This window comes from Patiria miniata, unplaced genomic scaffold, assembly GCF_015706575.1.
Source record: "Patiria miniata isolate m_02_andy unplaced genomic scaffold, ASM1570657v1 HiC_scaffold_8, whole genome shotgun sequence".
Classification (NCBI taxonomy): domain Eukaryota; kingdom Metazoa; phylum Echinodermata; class Asteroidea; order Valvatida; family Asterinidae; genus Patiria; species Patiria miniata.
In genome coordinates this window covers 13,101,832-13,120,490 of record NW_024037075.1, presented here as the reverse complement: position 1 = coordinate 13,120,490, position 18,659 = coordinate 13,101,832, and the positions used below count along the sequence as shown (strand labels likewise).

General features: G+C 37.9%; 1 protein-coding gene and 1 long non-coding RNA gene across 3 annotated transcripts in view; both read right to left on the bottom strand.

Moving 5' to 3' along the window:
* Positions 1 to 1,248: 1,248 nt before the first annotated feature.
* On the bottom strand, positions 1,249 to 4,928 carry LOC119719605. Its single transcript, XR_005269990.1, has 3 exons — positions 4,272 to 4,928; positions 3,673 to 3,797; positions 1,249 to 1,347 (listed from the first exon to the last, which is right to left on the bottom strand). It is a non-coding gene; the product is annotated as an uncharacterized LOC119719605 (long non-coding RNA).
* An 11,032-nt stretch (positions 4,929 to 15,960) lies between these two features.
* Positions 15,961 to 18,659, bottom strand: part of LOC119719302 (piwi-like protein 1) — a 32,679-nt gene continuing 29,980 nt past the window's right edge. For both annotated transcript variants that reach the window (XM_038188712.1, XM_038188711.1), the window contains 2 exons: positions 18,317 to 18,464; positions 15,961 to 17,386 (listed from right to left, as the gene is read on the bottom strand). In XM_038188712.1, the coding sequence (XP_038044640.1) occupies positions 17,270 to 17,386; positions 18,317 to 18,464 (265 nt within the window). In that variant the 3' untranslated portion in view covers positions 15,961 to 17,269. The remainder of the gene's footprint in view (positions 17,387 to 18,316; positions 18,465 to 18,659) is intronic.

The following is an 18,659-nucleotide window of genomic DNA, read 5'->3' as shown; positions in this document are numbered from 1 at the left end:
CTTCTTGGTAGAGATCCCCCACTCTTGGATCTTGGTTTGGTCTCTGCGGAGGTACTCCTATTGAGGTAAAAAACAAGCACCATGTACAAGTTAAAGCAGGAGGTCATGAGTTCAAGTCCCATACGAGTGACATTTTCTCATTATCACTCGGGAAAACATCGAGTATACAGTGTTTGTAACATATGTCGATGGAGGGCAAAACCCATATTGAATGTACATGTATTACTTCAGTTAAACATTGTTTCTGAAACGATTAAATAGTCTTCCTCTACTGAGGCAAACATGTCAAAGAAATAGACTTGGGATTTACAGTTCATTAGCAGGCAGTGTATCAAATTTTCCAAAAGCAAAAACAAACAATAAAGAAGAATGTTTTGGCTCTTGTACTTCTGTTGGACACAAACTTGTCTTATTGGTTTATAGTACTTTCACATGTTTTTTTTCACCCAACCGAAAATAAATTCACACAAAAACTGGTAACTGCAGGTGTAGGCCTCAAAAAAGGGTGATTTCATTATTCCATGCACTCAAATATGAATGCAAAATTAATGTGCAACTTCAGTAATTAAAGCAACCGGTATATTCACCTTTTTTCACTTTTTTTTCTCCAAATGTTACACACACAATAGGGGTGCCATTTGGTGTGGGTACATAAAGAACAAATTACAAGACTTCACCCACTATAAATAGCGCCCTTCTAATGAGCTCGCTGCAGTGCACTGTACATCCTATTACAAACTGGTTTATCAATGTAGCCAAGAAATTCGGGGCGATTCACAATGCAGTGCGCCACCAAGAGTTTGCCATGGAGAGTCCACTTTTCAGGTTTAGGGTTGACAAAGCCTAGTCCATTTGAATGAGTGTCAGAAGACAACTTGAGCTTAAACATGTATGTTATAGATTGGAGCATAGCGTTCTGCCGCCTTACAAAAAACACCATTTTGATAAGAAGAAAAGAAAAGGGCAAACAGATCCTCGAATCATACGCTTACGAAACTACTGACCGGAAAAAACTAACAATTTCAAATGTCCCGCGCTGCGAATTTGTAGACTATCTCCCACAATGCACTGGGAAAATGAACTCTCCGTGGCAAACTCTTGGTGGCACTCTCGCAAAACCTGTAATCCTGTTTTGTGACCATGTTTGTGTAGTATATATCACCTCCAACCTCCCCACCCCCAACAAAATACATTCAACTGATCTAAGATATCAAGTAGTGTAACGAACAAGATCATATTTACCTTGTCCATAAGTGAAGCTAACTACACTTGCACCAATAATGGTAGGGTTGTGGCTACCGCTGACTGAGCCTATGTTTCCGGTGGCTCCAGTTCGTTGTGGGGAATCTAAAATCAAAAGAATTCAAATATCCTTTTAGAATACTGACACAATGATTCATAGTCATTTTTATTTCATCACACCTAAGGCTACATATACCCGAAAAATGACGGAAATGTTTTCGAACATTCCACAACCTCTTTAAGTTTCATGTGTATGTTCTCCACAGTTATTTTTTCTTGCATTCTGAGTTTATATTTTCATATTTTTCTAGGTTTGTTTAGACACGCATCCATATGTTTAGCATAGACCATGCTTTAGTCCTTTGTTCCCTCCTTCCTAGAAGTAATAGTTTATTGAGACAGTACAGAGGATTTGCATACATAATGACCCATAGGACTGTGCAGTACAGGGTTGGCAATTTTTTTATTTAAAAAAAAAAAAAAATCAGATTTATTTGATTTAAATCAGATGTTTTTTATTTAAATCAGATTTGTTTGATTTTTTTAACTTTCAAAATATTGATATGTCTTAACATGTGTCTAAATCTCCCCATACACCCTCACACCCATCACAAAGGAGTTTACAGGTTCCTATAATACCCATCATCCACAAAACTCAATAAATTGATAAATGCTTTTGAAAAAAATTGTATTGAATCAGTGATTTAAAAAAATCACTTAATTTCTTCTACATGTAGTCTACATGTACATCATTGGTCCAATGGTACATTAATACTGAAGACACTTTAAAGGAGCATTGCTTGATTGATACAGCTGAGGTACGTTATGTGTGTGTATACGAATGAAAACTTGATTTATGGTACGCGTACATGGCATACAAAAAAATATGACAGTTCTCCATGGGCATGTTGATTTCATAAAAATGCTTCTAATTTCAAAACCGGCGGCACTGATTGTGTATAAACTTATAGTGTTTGATTGATGGTCCAAGGTGGAGAACAGAAATCAGGCCTTGCACCTTTAAAAAGTTTTATACAAATCTCAATCTAAATTTGTAAGGAGAAACGTTAGGAAAAAGACTATCAATTGGGAATTTTAATACACCTTTTGGTGGCTCATGTAAGCCTTCACCAGCACAGTTGATTCACAATATTACTGTAAACAGATCAAGGAATGATTAAAGCAAATGTGAGTGTGCTCTCTTTAAAATTAAAAACTTTGAAGAAAAACTTTTGAACTCAAATCTTGACTTAATCAAAACAATGATTTTGTGTAATTATGCAAAACCTAAATTGAGTAGATGGTGATGAAGTAGGGGCGTTTGAATGTGTTAACAATATCTTACACTTTTTAATTAAGTGGAATCAGTTGATTTAAATGATTTAAATGACCCTCAATCAATTGATTTTGCCAAAAATAAGATTTTTACACAAAAGTGATTTAAATCAGTGATTTTTATAAAAAAATCATTTGATTTAAATCGCGATTTAAATCAGTGATTTAAATCAACGTGATTTAAATCAGCCAACCCTGGTGCAGTATCTTGTAGTTCATGATGTACTAATATCCCTTGTGCACACAGTGGCAAACTTGCATTTGGAGCTTTTTTGTTGTTTAGAGTATTCTTATAGACTTCTCAATAAAACCTTTTAAAGGTGCAAGGCCTGATTTCTGTTCTCCACCTTGGACCATCAATCAAACACTATAAGTTACACAATCAGTGCCGCCGGTTTTGAAATGAGAAGCATTTTTATGAAATCAACATGCCCATGGAGAACTGTCATATTTTTTTGTATGCCATGTACGCGTACCATAAATCAAGTTTTCATTCGTATGTACACACATAACGTATCTCAGTTGTATCAATCAAGCATGCTCCTTTAAAGTGTCTTCAGTATTAATGTTCCATTGGACCAATGATGTAGACTATGTAGAAGAAATCATGTGATTTTTTTTTAAATCACTGATTCAATACAATTTTTTTCAAAAGCATTTATCAATTTATTGAGTTTTGTGGATAATGGGTATTATAGGAACCTGTAAACTCCTTTGTGATGGGTGTGAGGGTGCATGAGGAGATTTAGACACATGTTGAGACATATCAATACTTTGAAAGTTAAACAAATCAAACAAATCTGATTTAAATTTTAAAAATCTGATTTAAATCAAATAAATCTGTTTTTTTTTTTTAATCAAAAAAATTGCCAACCCTGCTACCTACCTACGTGGTGTAGTTTTTAAGCCGTTGGTGTAAAAAACACCATTTATTTTTATTTGGTTTAACATGTATAACTATGAAAAATCTGACTGTCCAAAAGTTAAAACCTGACGACTAACAAAAAAATCCTTGGGTGGGCGGATGCAGAGTTAATTAATGCCCCTCCCTCTCTCATTGACTCCATGCAAACAGTTATTACTACATGTACTCACCTGTTGCAGCTGAGGGGGCGGGTACCTGTGCCTCCTGTTGCATCGTGGTAGGGACATCAGTCTGGCAGGCTGCTTCAGATTGTGCAGCCATGGTACTTTGGATCACCCAGCCACAAATGGAGGTCCTGTTTGTCAATGAGAAATGAAAAGCTGTAACACACTGGTCTTCATTCCAGCTTCAATCTCATTCTTCAGCATGAAAACTTGCACTTCCAATGTCATTAACGTTTGGCATAAAGACTAGACTTGTATGTAATTCAGCTTGCAAATGAATAAAGCCGTATGTAGATCTAAGTGGTACATTTTGCTGTGGTCTCAAAGGGTCTTGAGGGTACAACCAGGCCTGGATTATCCAATACAAATAGTCACAGTAGGCACTGTGCCCAGGTCCTACGAAAAATTGGTCTAAAAAAAAAGAAGTGGTCTTGAGTCACTGGTAGAAACTGCGCGAGACTGCACAGTTGATCATCAGTGAGTGAGATAGGTAAAATGCGACGGTGAAACCTCTCAATAGGTTACCCCCGAAATTTAGTAAGATCCAGGAAACAAAATAAGAACCAAAAACTAAAGAAATGAACCATCATTGTGGCAAAACTTACAGTTAGGTTTGAAGCGGGTGGATTCAGAGGCATCCAAGACGACACTAAAGCACTGCAGCTGCTACACCCACCGATCTCATGACCACTTGACGGAACTAAATTATGCAAATTAATCTCTCGATAAATGTCCATATATGGCATTGACTCAAACCTTACAAGTTAATGATTCACAAAGGACTTTGATATTCTGTCACATGCAAGCAGGTTGCACCCAATGAAACAAAACATGCACTTTCAATATCTGTATCTTGTCCTAATAAGTCTATTTTTTACTAAATATATCTTATCAACAGCAATAAAAGGCTGTTTTTAATCCTGGCAAATCGCGTATCGATATTATATCAACTACATTTGTCCCAGTAGGCCTACAGACATACATCTGGGTTTTCCCAAATTGTTCTAAGTCAACACTGAAGTCCACGCTGAAGTGTTTTGTTTGGTCTGTTGTCATGGAAAGATCTACAAAGTTGACGAGTCAATGGGTGACTTTCCTTATCAAATGGCGTGATTTCATCATGTGTTCAGAAGTGTTATTTTAAGCTCAGCATCAATTCAATGCAAATTAATTCACCTTTGAGCCTTTAGTCAACACATGTATAGGCCTGCATAGCTTGGAATGATATGAACAATTAAACATACATGATACAGCAAATATATCTACTGACATATTGTAATATTGGCATTAAGATAAATTATAATAAAAAATGCAACTAAAAACTGCTGGAATGATTATTTGGAAGTAGGCCTACATTTTAAAACTGGCACTTAAATGTCTGGACCAACTCTACAAAGGCATCAAGCCTAGGAACCATTTTATTTAATAGCCAATGTAACGGTCCAATAAAATTGTTCCAAATACCGGTATGTTGAACAAAGTATGTACCTGAAATTTAATCTTCAACCTGTCACTTCCTGCACAAAGCCCTGATGTTTTCACCAACAAATCCAAGCTCCGCAAATTAAAGAAAAACATTTTAAAACATAGATTTCAAAGCCTCAAGTTGGATAATCCAGCGGTTGAATAGCAGGAGGTCGTGGGTTCGAGTCCCACTCTAATAAGCTTGCTTGCCAAGGTGTTTTTTTTAGAGTTCTGTATGTCACTGACAGTTTGCGAGGATTTTTTCTTTAAGGATTGAGAAAGGTAGAGGAAAATGGGCCTTTCATGAATTGTGTTTTTTGGTTTCCAGCTCAGAGCCAGGCTTCAAGAAATCAGGAAGGCTCCTTACGAATAAACTAAGATATTAGGGTTCAATGACTGCAAACCGCGAGCCTTAACCAGTTTGCACCGGATGACATGTATGTACGCAAAGGTTTTGCGGTATTTGGAATGGATGACAGATAAACACGCAGGGAGCGAGGCCAGAAATATATCTGTCAGTAACCCCCTCGCAGCGATAGAGGCCAAAAATATGAGTGTGCTGCCCGAGGGTGATGGCTTCAACCCGCCTGGCATGAAGTCGAGTGAAAAGTAATCCCACGCCTCGTTCCGTTCTTGTCAAAATAATCCCGGCGTTAACTGGTCATATATCATTAGAGGGTGATTGCTGATGTCTATCAGGAAAGCTAAATTGCACGGCACCTAAACCGAGTACAATAATCGTAAACCGCGTACAAAAATAGTTATTTCTACCCAAAGCAACTGTTCAAAATTACAAAAAAGGTGTCGTAGAATGGAGAGAACTGAGAAGTCTGCTTGAGGTTAAAAAGGTCATTGAATGATAAAAAAACACTCTTGACTCTAATTTGATCGGAACTAAAAGATGGGCCTGTACAGTGTCAGTACACGATCACTGCCGTAACAATATCACTGCAGTGAAAAAACCTGTCTACTCAGCACGGATGCTACCAAGGGCACCAATCGCTTCTCAAAAGGGGGGGGGGGCATACCTTGATCAAAAGTAATGAGAGCACAAAGTGCTAAGCCCTAACGATGTGGGCCCCAAAAATGTTTGGATTCCAGACACTGTGTCATGTGTGTGGTGCAATCAGAGGCAATTTCTTTGAGCAAAATACTATCAGTGTGACAATTCTGGATCACTTTTTATACAAACCGCTTTACACTCGCCCACGTTCCGAGTTTCTGTGTCCGAGTGACATAATTTGTGGTACAATTCCTCCTCTTCAAGTTAAAACCAAATATGTTCACACAGACTCAACTTAAAGGGATATAAATCATTGCTTTTGTACAGGACTGAACTAGACAGTTGTGGATCATTTTCGACAGCTCCAGATCACGCACGCTGTGCTGCCTGGTACATGTACAAATTCATCTTTCACAGCGCGCTCAGTGCGCGAGCATCGTGTGTTACGCCTTCATCATCTAAACTGCACACAATACTGCATCCTGTGCATGGGTGATCCACAACTGTCGCTCGTGGGGATAAAAATCTTTCGGCGAATACAGCAATTAATTTAATTCAAAATGCCAAAATCATTATTACTCAGTGATACTTGAGATTATTTCCTTATAAGAAAACCTAATACAGTAACAAAAAACCGATGAATGTTGGCTACCGATACGTTCCAAAGGAAACCAGAATTTTGCCTTTATGCGCTTCCTTTCACAGGCCAGTTACAAAACAAGCGGACATTTTGCCCAACTGGATCGTGGGTAATTATGTTTAAAAAAAAAATTCCCTGCCAATTGCAAAATGATAGACCTTCAAATTCGGGGGAAAAAATCACACAAAAAATTTGGTTACAATTTAATTAATTTTTATTTAATCAAATGATCTGGAACTGTCGATGATCAGGAACTGTACAGGGTGAGTCAGAATGATCTGGATCCAAGTTCACCATTTTTTTGTGGCAAATAGAGTATATTGAGAAAAAAAATGAGCGTTTCATATAAATGGTCATCACCTTTTCTTCCACAGGAATTTTTAATTTTTCATATTAGTGGCGTGGTGAGGAGTTAGGCCATTTTCATTGAAGTGACTCACACGGAATTGATTTTTCCTTTTTTAAATGTGTCAATAACTTCAAGTGAGTCAGTCACCATGACTAGGTTTTCGTTTGTTATTACACTGCTTCACATCAGTACGCGATTTCAACAAATTTGTTGCACCATGGAACCGTGGTCAGAGTGTTTTTCGGGGATAAAAAAGTGGGACTCGTCCACCACTCCCCCCCCCCAACCAACTGATGCCCATGGATGCTACAGAGATTGAACACCACCACTGTGGCATCCAGGACTGCCCCCCCCCCCCCAAGCATCAGACAGACCAATCACAGGGCGCTTCGACTGGTCACCTCAATTAGAGGCCTCAATGGGCAAATCACATGGTGTCTCGATTGAGCATCTCCACGGTGACCAATCAAAGTGCCCTGTGATTACTCCTAGAACTATGATGCTCGGCGTGAGCGGAGCCTCATAGACACAGAATCCCGCAAAATTGTTTGCAGCACAAAACACCAATTACATGTAAGTACAAAAAAGTCCATCAAAACAGAGACATTTCCCACAGAACCGCTGCACAGTTTGCCCCTAAACTTTGTACAATACCTCATGACATACTCACGTTATGTGCGCCTAACAAACATCGCTGGATTCTGTCTGTTTTTAGGCCAAAATGATGAAAAATGTACCCTTTCCGCACTGAGCCAATCTGACACTTAAAACGTGCACACAGAGATTATGATCAATCGATGATTTTCGGTTTGCTCGGAGCGCGCCGCGGGGGGTACGGTACATGCGAAATGATAGTATGCGCATGCGTACAAGTGCAAGTACCGTACCCCCACGGCACGCTCCGATCGAGCGAACCGAAAATCATCGATCGATCATAATCTCTGCGAGATTGGCTCAGTGCCCCACATTTATGGGGCTACGTAGAAGTAAGATCGCGTAGTTTTGAAGGGTCTACCAATGCAGCATCATGCTCTCTCTCCCTCCCCCCCCCCAACTCCCCCCCCCCCTCCCCACAATGGACATGTGTGTAGATTAAAATATGTATCAATTTTTGTGTTGGCTGGCTATATGCTGCTGGCATTGTCATTTGCTGGCGCTGCGTGCACTCGACTCCCACTGTTGATTATCAACAACACCACTGTTCCTCTCACTTTTTACAAGAAAATGGGTAGAGAGGTCGATCATTCGTCAGTTCAGTCAGACCGTACTAAAATTCAAGTTTCATTCAATGGTAGCCCCATAAATGTGGCCAATTTACTGGACTACCTCCGTAAATAAAGGCCACACTTCCACCATGTACAAAAACATGTCAAACTTTGTCAAATTGTGATTTTCACATTTAGGCTAGTTTGTAGGTTTTTTTGGCTTTAGAAGCATTTTCGCCCCCTTTATCAGAAAGTGCTAATCAGAAAGTGCTGCCTTTTTCAGATGTTTATTTTCCAGAATTTCCAGATTTGTTTGCACCCGTTTGCGTATCAAAATTTCAATATGAAATTTCACAAAAAATTAGAAAATGGCATCACTTTTTGATTAGCCTATAAAGAGGGTGAGTATGCTTGTCGAGTGCAATTTGAGTCCCCCGCGCAAGTTTAAACTTGCGCGAGCAAGTTTAAACCTGCACGCACCCAAGTTTAAACTTGCGCGTGCATTAATTTCCTTGCTACAAATTGCGCACCAAAGTTTAAACTTGCGCGCTACATAGATTTTCCCCATGCATGCAAAGCCGCTGAACTAATTTTTTTCCTGGTATAAAAACTCATGCAGATATGTAACAATATTTTTAAAGCATATTTTTCTCCAATTAATAGCACCACTGTGCTTCGTGAGACAATGCCTAAATTAATGCCTTTTTTTAAACATATTATGCTGATGAGGTTGATTGTGTAGAGGTTCAGAGATAAGGGGTGCTAATTAATGCAAACAATTTATGCACTTTGCATTATGATGTGTATTATTGTTTATGGCTCATTAGGATTTTGTTTAATAAACAATAAACAACATATTTATTCATTAAGTTGAATCAATTAATTAAATTAATAAATTCAATTATTCAATTAAATCATTAAAAAATGTATTTACTTTTTTAAAATAATGACCATTTTATATGCATAGCATTTTTAAGTTAAAACATGTAAACATTAAATATGAATTACTGAGCCTGCAAATAAAATAATTTAATTAATTAAATTAATTAATTAAATTAGTAATGAGTTCATTAATTTTTTTTCAAATTATGCATTTTTGAAGTGTACACAGCGCTTGAAATGCACAGTATTTTTTAAAACAAAATGAATTAATTAATTGCTAGATTAATTAGGCCTAAATGAGTATTTTTTTTTAAGAATAAGTACTTCTTTAATTGAGTACATGTCAGAGTTGTAATGACTCGAGTTAATGACTCGACTCAAGTCCGACTCGAGTCCCTAAGGGCAAATGACTCGACTCGACTCATGTCACTGCGAGCAAATGACTCGACTTGACTCAAGTCACTGCGAGCAAATGACTCGACTTGACTCAAGTCCCTCATCAGAATGACTCGACTCGACTCGGCGAAAAATATTTGCAATGACTTACGCCGGTGCCAGTTTTTGTTCACGTCACGTTAGAATGTTCGCGAATAATGCATACATCATACGTGGTTTGATCAGTGTCACCATTAGTTGAATGACGATCAGCTGGCACCCCCTTTTTATTTTCATTAAGAGCCAAATGTGGTGTCGCCATATGCAGTAGCCCGAATGTAAAATTTAAAAAGCCAAAAAATGACTTTCTCTCTTGTGTTTATTTATTGTATAGTGCTCAAATATTTGTGTCTCGAATTGACTGAGCTAAATACTTGACTTGACTCGACTTGACTATACACACTGTGACTCGACTCGACTCGACTCGACTCGCCTGTCTTGACCTAATGACTCGACTCGACTTGAGTCACGTCTTTAAAATGACTTGACTTGAGTCACGTCTTTAAAATGACTCGACTTGAGTCACAAAAATCAGTGACTCGTTACAACTCTGGTACATGTAATGTAATTCAAAGCATTTAAAAAATAATGTAAATGATTACAATAACGTCAAAACATGAACAATGAATTGAAGGGATCATAATCATTCTTTTGAAGTTAACAACGGGATGCCCCAGAAAATTGTGATTTATTTACATTTAAGAATACAAGGCAAAAAACTTGAAGCTTGTCTCCATTACTGAACAACTTCAGTACACTTTCCAAGCAATCGCCGCTAGTGTGCTTATTGATTGCTTGCCCAGTCCCCTCCCTGCCCCCGCCCCCTAAAAAACTTCTCTGATAAGCACTGCTAAATCTGAATGTTTCTTTTCATTGAGGCTAATTGAATTCCCCTTTTTATTTATGTCTTTGTTCATTGATTTATTTCATTATTTATATAATTTATTTCTCCATGTAACAACTAACATGCTTTTCTTCATCAATGAAAATCCCGCCCGCAAGGTTCTCAAATTGCGATCGCCTTTGCACAAGTTGTAACGTGCGCACGCAAATTAAAATGGCGCAGTGTAATTTGCGTGCTTCGGGAGTCCCTCGCGCAAGTTTAAACTTGCGCGGGGGACTGAAATTGCACTCGACTAGTCTGAGTAACTTAGACTCCAACTTATCGCCTTTGTAACATCGGACATGTTAAAAAGGCGATGAGTTAATTGGGTCCAAGTTACTCGGACTAGCGCTCGACATGCTTCTAAAGCAAAAAAAAACCTACAACTTAACTTAGCCTTAGCTTGAGTAACTCCAGCTGACATGCTCCATTTAAATATGGAGCATGTCAGCTGAAGTTACTCAACTTAGCCTAATTCGCCTAAATGTGAAAATCAAAATTTGACAAAGTTCGACAGGTTTTTGTACATGGTGGAAGTGTGGCCTTTATTTACGGAGGTAGTCCAGTAAATTGGCCACATTTATGGGGCTAATTCAATGATTATTCTTCAAGAAATACTTACGGGGGAAAGATTTCCATATACGAAGTTCACTCAACACCCTGTGTACAAACCCTATGAGATTGGACTGAAAAATTCTAAGTGTTTACTGTTTTCTAAGAAAATGCTTGTATTTTCTCACTGCTCAAATTGACTTTGATGACATTGACATGAAATTGCTATCTGGGGGCTTGTTAGTCAATACACATGAAAATTAGTGAACTTCGCATATATATGGTAATATTGCCCTTACGGGAATATCAAAAGAGCAGTTTTCCTACCTCCAAAGCCCATGAAGTCCAGGGTACTTCATCAGTTCATGACATTATGTATTGCAATTGCAAATGAATTGAGCACATGTATGATGTATGTGTTTTTGCTTTTACCATTTGGTGCAAGAGGGCGCTGCTAATAAGAAAACTGAGCGAAGGGTAGCGAACGTCACGTGCAAAATAGCAGACAGCAGTTTAAAAGTTTTTGAAGGTTTAATTTTTTAGCTTTTTGGTTTTCTGTTACCAGAGATACAGGTTATGTTTTTCTGTAAGTGCTGCCTTTTTCAGGTGTATATTTTTCGTGAAATTTCCAGATTCATTTTTACACATTTGCGTATCAAAATTTCAACATGAAATTTCACAAAAATTAGACATCTGAAAAAGGCAGCACTTTCTGACTAGCCTATACAGTGGGTGAGTATGCTTCTAAAGCAAAACAAAATCCTACAAACTAAGCCTAAATCTGAAAATGTGTACATGTGGAGGCAGAATTAATAATCCGTAATAACGAATTAAATAATCCGTAATAACGAATTAAATAATCCGTAATAACGAATTAATAATCCGTAATAACGAATTAATAATCCGTAATAACGAATTAATAATCCGTAATAACGAATTAATAATCCGTAATAACGAATTAAATAATCCGTTATAACGAATTAGTAATCCGTAATAACGAATTAAATAATCCGTAATAACGAATTAATAATCCGTTATAACGAATTAATAATCCGTAATAACGAATTAATAATCCGTAATAACGAATTAATAATCCGTAATAACGAATAATAATCCGTAATAACGAATTACACAATCTGTAACATATATACTTGCAGTGGCGCTAATGGGCTTTCGTACAAAATAGCAGACAGCAGTTTAAAAGTTTTTGAAGGTTCAATTTTTAGCTTTTTGGTTTTCTGATACCAGAGATACAGGTTATGTTTTTCTGTAATGGCAGGGCAGACCAAAAGTGGACCGTGATCCGCTTTTGTCAGAGCAACAGAAAATCAGATCCAAACAAGATGGAATTTGCGTTGGGTGATGTAAATTCACTATTAATAGATCCAAACAAGGCAATCCAGTATTGCCATTAAACACACTGCAAATCCAGAAGATTACATTTAATTCGTATTGCGTTTGGTCTTAACAGCCAAAAACAAACAAAACAGAATCATTTACCTGAATTGCTAAAAAGAATATATTGACCTCATTTAAATGCAATAAGCCATAATTGTATAAATAATAGTACCCCCCAACCAACAATAGTGGGTATGATGATGAGACGAAATATTAAAAGGGAGCGAAAGTTCATTAAACAATTAACAGGTGAAGAGTCCCACAGCGGATCTGCTTACATGAATGGTTGCGTAAATTGGAGGTAAACAAGCTCTTGAAAATTTCTTTGATAAAAGTCAAATATAAGCCCAAGCAGTGAAAGACGCGGTCTTGATCTGATTGGACAGTGCTAGAATCATTCATAAGATGGATTTTTTGAGTCGGGGTGATGTAAATCAATATTAGGTTTTGCCCTTCACGGACGTATAAACACTGTTTACTCAGTGTGTTACCTCCTGAGTGAAAGTTGGAAAAAAATCACTCGGGTGGGACTCGAACCCACGACCACCTGCTTTGTAGTGCACGTCTTACCACTTCACTGTACATAGCAGCGGGTACCGCAATAACTATTCAGTGCTAGAATCCTTGCATTGTGGGGACTGTTTTTTTAATTATATCACCAAATTTTGCGATTTGATGCCTTTTTAGCACCCGGCAATGAGTCGGGGGTTCAACATTTAAAAACTTCGATAGGTGTAGCCATACTTTTGTAAAAAAACAAAAAAACAAAAACGAACACGAGCAAAATAGACTAGCAGAACTCGCAGGAGAAACAAAGTCATTTTATCACGATTTGAAAATGTAGATTTGTAAAGATTCGCCCGTATCGTTTTCTTCATCGTAGAATTTTAACCCTGAAAAATGTTTTGAAATGTTCTCCGACATTTACTTAAAATTAAAGACATCATAGGATCGTATATAGGAGAGTTTAGTTTTTGCCCTTAGTTTGTTCGTTTCCAATAATAACTCCCAAACTCCAAAGAATAAAGTTCAAAACCTAACCTGTTGAAGTTTCAGCTCAGTGGACATTTAGGCCCATATACTTTTCGAGAAAACACTGGGGGGAATTAAAATGCATAACTGGAACCTTTTGATCACGAAAGACGATTTCAATAGAAATCTTTATTCCCAAACCCTTACGGCGTGGGGTAGTGGAATTTAGATGCTCTGTGTGCGATCGGAGGCAATTTCTTACCACTTTAACCATTTTTGTTTATTAAGCAAAAGATCACCCTTTAAACATCCTTTTCGAGTGTGGAGTCGTTGAATCAATATTTCTGAGCTATAGAATCATAATTATGTAGGCTACATTTCGGGGACCGGACAAACGATATGATATCCCCACTTTATAAAGTGGGGGGGGGGGGGGGCATCGATTGTCGCCCGTGATCCAAATAAGCTTTTTAATAGCAATTCGGTAGGGTACTTTGGGATAAATGCAAATGATGCCTTTGTATCTCAAGAGGAAAAAAAACATTAAAAAAAAAGGAAAACATGCATCTCGTTTCGTCCCAAGGATTGGCGGCCGAGGCATGATCACCGTGCAGCTGACAGTGAAGGAAACAGAGTTCCTCACACAGGAGCAACTAAGTTCACCCAAGACTGACAAAAATAGAGCTGCCTTTACCACTGTATCAGTTTATTCAGTTACATTAACTGAATACATTTTTTTAAACCCAAGCGGTCCTTTTCAGGGCCAACACATTTTCCTAAAAGATAAAGAATCTTCTGGATCCCCCCTCACAGCTGCCTACATATTCTTTTTTTCTCTCAAGGGTTTTTGACGTCTTTCTTCACGTAAGGATTCCCTTCCACAATTTAGTGAAAGTTCTTTTGCAAATTTTGAATTTTCCCTCTAGTGCCAAATCTGGGTCTTCCAGTGCCCCTTGGTCTGCTTGCGACTGTGCATGACACTATAACTTCAATAAAATAGGGGAAATTGTAGATGTGATTATACTTCCAATTGTTACTACTTCAGAGGCACAAGATCAACATAAACAAAGATTATGACATAATTACTATTATATTATTTATTCGACCCAAACAACATAAAGTTACAAAATGAAATTAAATGAGGAAACACAAAAACGTTAACACTCAGGATTAATAAATATTTAGATACTTTTCTGTATTCAAAAATATTGCAGGATTAACTAAATAGAACCACTGAAAACAAAACAAGCGTATAAATGAACACAAATTAAAAACATAATAGGCAATCAAATAAAGAACTCTAAGAACTAACTTATTAATAAGATACAATTAATTAAGAATTAGTAATAATTGATAATTAATAAGACTGAAATGAAATAGTAATTACTGGTTAAGATAAAAATCCTGAATGTACCACATTCGTATTTTAATATAGGTTTTCCCGGCTATTTTAAAACATTATTTACACAAATTCACCAACTTTATCATTCAATTTCGTCCGAGAAAAATTTCACACGCTTTTAACAAAACCAATGAAGTCATTTACTATTCAATTTCAAAGTTTAGTCACCCTCTTTGGTCACCGGGTCGAGAATATTCGTCATTACACATCAAATTCGCATAAGCTGTTGCCGAATGGCAGCATTCAGAGATCGAATTCGTCCGATATAAATCAATTAGACGAATTTGAATTCTGAATAACAAGGTTTGGCGTTGACGAGACGAAATCGAACGTGTGCTCATTGTTTGAATTTGTTTGAACTAAATTAAAAATTGTCTGACAAATGACGAAATTAAACATTGGAAGTGCACTAAATCGATGTTGATTGACGAATTTGAATATTAGAAACGGTGAATTCGAATGACAAACATTTTAAAATAGCCCAGAAAACCTATAGACAAATTTGCCATTTTTTAATAAGGTAAATATGAGATTTAAGTCTAATTAATGTCTTCATTCAAATAAAAAGAAAACCCAGAAGTGTTCTCTATCTTATCAACTACTGCCATTGATTTTGAATAATGACCAATTTTAACATTTTAAGCGTAGATTGGCTAAAGAATGCCATGGTCCAATGGTTACGGTGTTTGAACCCAGCCAGGAACATGGTGTTTGTGTCCTTGAGCAGGACACTTTACTACAATTGCTTCTCTCCACCCAAGAGTACAAATCAGTATACTGTGAGGGTAGAAGACCGAATGTGTGCTGATATACTGACTGCCGCGTGGTCTCGTAGCCTGATGAACGGGCGCTTTCAGATTGTTGATACGATGGACAGCACTATATAAGCATTACAATCTATCTGTCTATGTACATGTCTGTCCAACTTGAAAAGATGGACAGTTTAGCAGACTGGATGCAAGGCCGTGAAAAGAGATTATGAAGAAACCTATGACAAGATTTGAAACATGTTACAGACCAGTACCATAGACCTGATGCATTAGGGCGGAGTTAGAGGGCAATGGTTTGGTATTGCTTGGCTAGGCATGAGTCTACCTTTTGTGTATTCATTGTTACTAGATTAAAATAACAACGAACAGCCTCTGAGATGCCTGTGATGCATGAGGTCTATGTGTTGGACTTCAAGCAAAAGTCTGTTTTCTTGTGCTGCATGGTTGCACTATGTTAAAATTTGGGTTTCTCAGTACACGGTGTCGAGAGTATAAAGTCACAGTAAAGTGGCTTGCTCAAGAACACAAACGCCATGCAAACACTAGGCTGGGTTAAGAATACCAATCAGAAATTTGGCAACATTGTAAGCCTAAATGCGGCAAAGTGACGTGTCCGTGTTCAAAGTCTCATTCAAAGCCCCTTTGACTATACATCACTGCTAGACTTCAATCTGCAATTGCTGACATTTCTTACAAAAAAGTAACATCAATTTTGATTCACATTTTGTAAAACAGCGAAAATTGTAAGTATAAAAAAATACATTTTTAAGATTAACAAAGTCATTATTTTTGTTCAAAGGCATTTTGGCATGATGTAAGATGAATAAAACACTGGTGTCATGCTTCAGTCAAATAACAAACCACATCATAGATTTTCTACATTGTAACTGCTATATACTTCGAAAAGACTTGTAGAAACTTCAGAAAATTGTGTTGTTTTTGAAATTGTGCAACTTAAAGTAAATCACGTTTAAAAATTTCACATAATATCTACAAGCCTACATTTTGTGCAAGTTCACAATTCTACAACAAAAACATTCTTAATTAAGTTTTCTTTTGAACTTAAAAACATTGGAACAATTGGAATATTAAGTTTTCTTTTGAACTTAAAAACATTGCAACAATTGGAATATCGCAACAATTAGATCGTATGGAAGATTGCAAAAACTGGATCTTATGGAAAATTGCAACACTTTGGATCCTACAGAATAACAAACAATTGGATCTTATGGAAGAATATTAAAAATAAAATCTGAGATGGTGACCATCCAACCCATGGAATGACCCAACTTCTTGTGACCTCAAAACCCTCATCATGAAGTAATTTTTATGTTTTTTTAACCTGATGACAAACTGAAAGAGGAGTAATCGTTAATTGCTATTTTGTGCCCCATTTACATTATTTTGAATCTCTCCAGTCACTTTGTTTATGCTAATTTCCAAATTTTTCTGTGAGCAAAACAGTGAAGACATCTTTCAACATGAAGCTTTAGCGTTACAGCATGAAAGTTGAATTTTTGATAATACGACACAGGAAGACCATATGCCTTTGTTGTTAACATTCGTAAATGTCAGGCAGAAAAGAGTCAGTCACACTTGTGCAAACGTTGGTAAGCATTTGTTCACATATTACCCCTGGTCTTACTGCCTATAGGAAGAACAGCCGGTCAGCCAACTCAATCCGCGCCTCTTTGTGCAGGCTTTGGCCAACAAGGAAAGACAGCTTGTGAGCGTAGAGGCAGGGGGCTGGTACACGAATGGTTCCCTGCAAAACAACAGAAGAAACAGACAAGATGAGTATGGAACTAGACACTGAACTCTATAATTACTGTACTGTCTTAAGACATGTGTATACTGAAGCAGCCGTCTGCCATCTTTGTTCCCTCATGACGTGTCTTATGACATTGCACATACTGAAGCAGCCATCTGCCATCTTTGTTCCCTAATGACGTGTCTTATGACATGCACATACTGAAGCAGCCGTCTGCTATCTTTGTTCCCTCATGACATGTCTTATGACATTGCACATACTGAAGCAGCCGTCTGCCATCTTTGTTCCCTCATGACATGTCTTATGACATTGCACATACTGAAGCAGCTGTCTGCCATCTTTGTTCCCTCGTGACATGTCTTATAACATTACACGTACTGAAGCAGCCGTCTGCCATCTTTATTCACTCATGAGCTATTTGTGCTTGTGCCACTTCAAACTAAATTGATGACCTCTATGGCAAATAACTTGCTGTGAAATTTGCAAAAACTGAAAAGATTTGACTCCTGTCCAATTTTACCTTGCCTGCTTTGGGTTCAATTATGATCAGGTGGCACGGGTGGCAGGGGTGGCACAGTGTGTAAAGCGCTCAACTCTGTGGCCCGGGTTCGATTCCCAAGTCGGGTCATAATGAGAGGAGAGTTGTTTGTTGATTCTCTCCTATGCCATGATGCTTTTTCTCCTAGACCTCAGTTTTTTTCCCTCTGCAAAAATCAATACTTTTGATCTGGCTGTGCTCTGTGGTCAGACATGGGTCCTATGGCGGCAGCCTAAGGCGCCTTTGCATGCCTTTGGCAAGACCACATTGTAGCTACGTCCTTTGCAATTCAGCTCATGCTGCGAGTAAGGACGATTAGCCCCCCCATATATACAGGATAGTCACAGTGCTTTGGAATGCCGTTCATAACTTGCCCCGCTCCTTACCGGCCAATTGAAGTACAGATGGGTGAGCTTGTAGGTCAGGCTTTGCATGCTGTCTGGTGCCAGACCCGAATTGTCCCAAATCACATTGTAACTGGTTGGAGTGACCGTGCCCTGGCGTACAGACTGACTGACAAGGAAGAAGTCGTATCTGTGGACACAAAATGGAGACCAGTCAGAGTGATACATACAGTCAAAATAAATGTTAATAGTTTCAGCAGGCTGCATACTTCAGTATCTATTGGTGATTGTTGGATCCAGCAGGGTCATAAAAATACTCGGATTAGGGTTAGGGTTGGCTGCATGGACTCGACCATTTCTTTAAGGGGAAAGATCGCGCAACAGT